Source organism: Dendropsophus ebraccatus, chromosome 2 (genome assembly GCF_027789765.1).
Source record: "Dendropsophus ebraccatus isolate aDenEbr1 chromosome 2, aDenEbr1.pat, whole genome shotgun sequence".
Taxonomy (NCBI): domain Eukaryota; kingdom Metazoa; phylum Chordata; class Amphibia; order Anura; family Hylidae; genus Dendropsophus; species Dendropsophus ebraccatus.
Window position 1 is genome coordinate 77,825,986 of NC_091455.1, and position 6,000 is coordinate 77,831,985.

Consider the following 6,000-nt stretch of genomic DNA (forward strand, 5'->3'; position numbering starts at 1 on the left):
CTACACGCACAACCATCTCTAGGGTTTACAGAGAATGGTCCGAAAAAGAAAAAACATCCAGTGAGCGGCAGTTCTGTGGGCGGAAATGCCTTGTTGATGCCAGAGGTCAATAGGCAGACTGGTTTGAGCTGATAGAAAGGCAACAGTGACTTAAATAGCCAACCGTTACAACCAAGGTAGGCAGAACTTTGAGGGTGCGTTCACACCTACCGTATCGCAGCACAAAATCCGCTGCGGATCCGCAGCAGATTTAACTAAATGAAGGAACACAGCATCAAATCCGCACTTACAAATCTGCTGCGGATCCGCAGCGGATTTGACAGTGCGTATTTAATGCTGTGTGCATTCATTTAGTTAGATCTGCTGCGGATCTGGTACGGTAGGTGTGAAGGCACCCTGAGGCAGATGGGCTACAGCAGCAGAAGACCCCACCGGGTGCCACTCCTTTCAGCTAAGAACAGGAAACCGAGGCTACAATTTGCACAAGCTCATCGGAATTGGACAGTAGAAAATTGGAAAAACGTTGCCTGGTCTGATGAGTCTCGATTTCTGCTGCGACATTCGGATGGTAGGGTCAGAATTTGGCGTCAACAAGATGAAAGCATAGATCCATCCTGCCTTGTATCAACGGTTCAGGCTGGTGGTGGTGGTGTCATGGTGTGGGGAATATTTTCTTGGCACTCTTTGGGCCCCTTGGTACCAATTGAGCATCGTTGCAACGCCACAGCCTACCTGAGTATTGTTGCTGACCATGTCCATCCCTTTATGACCACAATGTACCCAACATCTGATGGCTACTTTCAGCAGGATAATACGCCATGTCATAAAGCTAGAATCATCTCAGACTGGTTTCTTGAACATGACAATGAGTTCACTGTACTCAAATGGCCTCCACAGTCACCAGATCTCAATCCAATAGAGCATCTTTGGGATGTGGTGGAACGGGAGATTCGCATCATGGATGTGCAGCCAACAAATCTGCGGCAACTGTGTGATGCCATCATGTCAATATGGACCAAAATCTCTGAGGAATGCTTCCAGCACCTTGTTGAATCTATGCCACGAAGAATTGAGGCAGTTCTGAAGGCAAAAGGGGGTCCAACCCGTTACTAGCATGGTGTACCTAATAAAGTGGCCGGTGAGTGTATGTATGTATATATATAATATATATATATATATATATATATATATATATATATATATATATATATAAAAAGTTCATATAGGTTTCACATCATATGTACCCCCCGGTTCCCTCCCCTGTATGACATGGCTCCATTCATTCTAAGCGAGCCGCACCATACAGGGGAGGGAATTCCCTCCCACTGGGGGCGGCCGGGCCGACCTCCAGTGCTTCAGCACCGGCCGGTACAGCTGGATCGAACGGCGCCGTGCACGGGAACTGGGCGGCGGTCCGAAAAATGAACCGCGGCACCGGCTTCCCCGTGGCGGCGCCGATCGATCCGTGGGTTCAGGTTAAAGAGGATGTACCGGGTGGTACATCCTCTTTAAGGGAGGTGTTCACAGTGGGATCTTGAGTGAGCAAGAGCGTGCATGCGCTTGAAACGGGTCCTGTGGGGTCACTGCACTTAGGTGTTCCGATGTATATGTGGCTTTGAAAATAAAGCATACTTCTCTGCTCAAGTGCTGGACTGCCGACTCTTCTTCTAAAGACTATCTTCACGCATCTGTGAAATGTGAGTCCGGGCACCAGAGGAGGATCGATTGGTGAGCTGACACTATTTACTTCTGTGTTAGTACATAGGCACTGCATTGATCTCTATGAGCAATCACTGGATTGCTTATAGAAGTCCCTTAGGGGGGGGGGGGGGGGGGGGGGGGAATAAACACAAATGTGAAAAAACATGAAAAGTTTTTCCCCATACATACGTTCAAAGGGGTAGTGACTTAAGGAGAGCTCGTCATAAAGGCATGTGGAGACTTACAGACCATTGCTGCTCCACTGAGAATTCTGGGAAGAAAGGATATGCAAAATAGCTCTCACACCTTTTGAGAAGAGATGTCCCTTCAAGTCAAGTCTCGCTCAGTCAAGGAGCCTTAGAACATTCCTTTTTTTTGGACCCCCACCTGATTCCTATGTATGGTGTAGGTCTATTCTCTAGCACCGCCCCCCCCCCCCCCCCCGGAGCAGTGGGGACAGATCTGCTGGCCCCCAGTGTGAAGATCTCCCCACCTTTATGTAAAGCAGTTCCATTGATTCTAATGGAGTCATGTCAGAGGGGACAGGGTTTCATCACACTGGGGGCCGATGGGCCTGCCCTCAGTGCTCCGGGGTGGGCCAGTGCTTAGCAATAGACTGGCACCATGCGCAGGAACTGTGCAGCGGTTCAAAAACAGGGCCACGGCAATGGCATCCCTGTGCTGGTCTGTGCATGGTTATTTAAAGCGATTGTACAACTAGGTACTTAACTTTGAGTTTTTTACCACTTTTATCCATTTTTTAAACAAAAAATTATAAATAAAAAAAAAGATAAACATATTTGCTATCGCCACGTTCAAAATGACCTGAACCATTAAATTAAACATTTCTCATCCTGTGTGGTTATCAGTGTAAATGCAAAATTGCAAATTTTTGGTCATATCACATCCAGAAATTTGTTTTAGAAAAATTAATCGAAAAGTCACATATATGCAAGTGTGGTACTGATAAAAAGAAGAGATCATGACACAAAAAATTACACCTATTATAGCCCCACAGACCAAAATATAAAAGTGTTATAAGGATCAGAATAGAGAAATTTTAAACACATTTATTTTTCAAAAAAAGGTTTTAATTTTTTTAAAGTAGTAAAATAAGCAGTTAAAAAAAGTACTTTTTTTGTTTTGCAGCATATTTTATGGAAAAATTAAGTGTGCCATTACAAAGTTCAATTGGTGTCGCAAAAAAAACACCTGATATGAGTCTGTAGGTGAAAAAATTAAAGTGGTATGGCCTTTTCATCCAGAGGAAAAAAATTAAAGAGCAAAAACGAAAATGTGCTCTCTCCTTAAGGAATTAATTTTTTCAGAGACTTGCAATACAGCAGGTCTGTGGAATCAGACTAGAAAGGCTGCCCGATTGATCTAGCGATCACCCAGGCAGACTCCCTCCACACCCCCCCGTCTCTTACCAGCTTGCTGCCGACACATGTAATAGCGCCGTCAGCGAAAGGGGGAAAAAGGAGCAAGCGAGCGCTGACCTGACAGGTCGGTGTTCGCTTGCTCCCTCTTGTCGCCCAGTGTAATAGGGGCTTTATGCACATCAATAATACTTGGTTGCCAATGATTCTGTCATCATTTCACTGGTTATCTTTCCTTAGAGAGTAATTGGTAGGCAATGCCCACAGAACAATAGAAACAACCAATAAGACCGACTCCTTTGTAGAATCCTTGACACCGCCATGTACTGTAGCTATCATAAATCAACCTTGTAGAATTCACTCAGATCCTCACACTTGCCTTTTTTCTCCTTTAATCCCAACACATCGACTTCAAGAGGAGACAATTCCATTGCTGCCTAACATACAATGCATAACGTTGATGCCTCCCCCCTTGACAGTGCCCACGGTAAAGAGATATTCAATTGTATTTACGTCTGTCAGTTTTATTCAAGGTTATGGCTGATCGGTACTTACAAGTAGTTTTTGTGTAAACAATTAGTGAATCATTAAATAGATTCTTGAAGTAGGCCACACAAAGCCATTTTCTAAACTGCGAGTGTTGGCACAATATTTCCCGTATAGATTAGCCATTGGATCCAGAGGACCTTGAATAATGACTAACTGGATAACTAGAGATACCCAACACAGACAGACTCAGGGCATACCTGTGAAAATGATCTCTGTAGTCTCTTGATACTTCTTGAACAATAGACTTCAATCTACAAGGTATATGAGAAACATGTTGAAATTACACTATAATTCATTCAGGTTAACATAGTGTGACTATAACTCAAGGCCTTTGTATGCAATTATATATATCTCATCTGATATTGTAGAGCAGGCATGTCCAAAGTCCGGCCCGCGGGCCATTTGCGGCAGCAGCAGATACCTTGCGGCTTTGCCGCTGCCGCTCTCGTCGCCACGCCACTCTAGTGCACGGGAAAGGAAAGCTGAAATCTCGCGATGTCCGAGATTTCGGCTTTCCGAGATTTCAGTACTGAGTACTGATGGTGATCCGGCCAGCTGGAGATCTCGCACGTCGTGAGTTCTAGGGCTGGAGATTCTTACAACTCCTCAGAGGTCAAGGAGGCTGATGACCTCAGCTTAGTTATATATAAATTATATAAATAATATATATTAAAACACCACCCTACTCTTCAAGAAGGGTTAGACCAGCAGGGTCCTCGAACAAAAAATTTCTGCAGCCATACATAGGTAGTGGTAGTCTCTGAAGAGGAGTTGGCTACTGTAGGCAAGGAAAAGCAGGGCTATACACTCACGATACATATAGGAATCTGTGGTAGCAAGCTGTCATACCCTTCATTAACCCCTGACTGCCTTTCACTGTGCTATAATTCCATTATCTGATGTGCGACTATTTCACTGCTTGCTATTATCTGCCCGTGTTATAAAGCATATAGCATGTAGCATGTAAAATGGTCGGCCCTCGCACATGTTCACTTCATCAAATTTGGCACTCTTCGAAAAACGTTTGGACATGCCTGTTGCAGAGCTACCAGGAGCAGTGAACTGATTAACACACTTTTTTATGGTTCACACAAAGTAAAATAAAGGTAAAGTACGTAATTTTGAGGTAACACAGCGCTGAATTTTCACAATAATAACGCGCTTTATTGAAGTCCATGGGAAACCGGACCGCAGTGCACACACCGTAAAGAACAAGGGCCATGATTAATTATGACCATCCAAATAATAAACATGCTCATTATTTCCAACTTGCTTTGGAAAAATGCAGTCATTTTTTTCATCTGTCCATTGCTTTTTCTTTTTTTCACCCCAAATTACTGAAGTATATACTGTAGTTTGTATTTTACCATGTGTTAACGTAGCCTATACCTCAATCATTTTGAAAAAGAACACCCAAAAGTCGAATAATTCTCTTCATATTGAGTCTCTTTCTGCAAACGTAAGCAACTGTGTAAGGCCGAAAGGAAATAAAAAAAAAAACTTAAATGTAAATATATTATTGAAGAGTTTAACCCTTTCATGACACAGCCTATTTTGGCCTTAAAGACAAAGTCATTTTTGCATTTTCACCCCCTCCTCCCTTGTCACAGCTCTTTTAACTCCCCATGTACAAAGCTGTATTATGGCTTTTTTAAAAGAGGTTGTCAATGAGAAAGATAACTTTTCCCCTATCCACAGGATAGGGGAAAGTAGGTGGTTGTGGGGGGGTCTGATCTCTGTGCCCCCTGGAGATCTCCGTATCGGACCCTATGGTTATGTTATGAATAGGCATGTGACCCGCAGCTCTATTTATTGCTATAGGGCGACAGCTCTATAGGAATGAGTAGAGCAGCTGGTCGCGTGCCATACCTGCAGCACTATTCATAACAGAGCCGTAGGGCCCGATACGCCAACCTCTTTACGCGCCGCGACCTCCTACTTTTCCATGGAATACCCCTTTATATACTTGCTATGATAGCTTTTTAAGCTTTTTTTGTTTTCTATTACTTAACTTCTTCTTAAGTGTATACCTTAGTCCTGCCCAGACAACCCCTTAAAATATTTACTATGGAAGAAAAGAAGCATTGAATGAAGAATGCAGCATATTGGGAGCTAATAGTAATTAAATGTTCTTACCGTGTATGTTCAACTGAACTGTTCTTATCATCAACAACTGCAACAGCCACAAGTTTTCCTGAGGAAACATAAAACTTATTAAAAAGGGCCTACTGGTTGGGATTGTGGCAAAATAAACTTCCTACTGGACTTGTGACCGAAGTGATGACATACCATTACTGCAGCTAGACCATTAAAAGCCCCCATACACCTTTATTAATGGTGTTCTCTCTCTTAACAAGGGGCTCCCTTAATT

The 6,000-nt window shown here is 43.4% G+C and overlaps 1 protein-coding gene across 1 annotated transcript in view; it reads right to left on the minus strand.

Annotated features, from left to right (window-relative positions):
• TMX3 (thioredoxin related transmembrane protein 3) overlaps positions 1-6,000 on the minus strand; it is a 61,530-nt gene that overhangs the window by 23,854 nt on the left and 31,676 nt on the right. The window contains exons 11-12 of the mRNA XM_069957837.1: positions 5,766-5,823; positions 3,827-3,880 (exon numbers count right to left, since the gene is read on the minus strand). Of these exons, the coding sequence (XP_069813938.1) occupies positions 3,827-3,880; positions 5,766-5,823 (112 nt within the window). The remainder of the gene's footprint in view (positions 1-3,826; positions 3,881-5,765; positions 5,824-6,000) is intronic.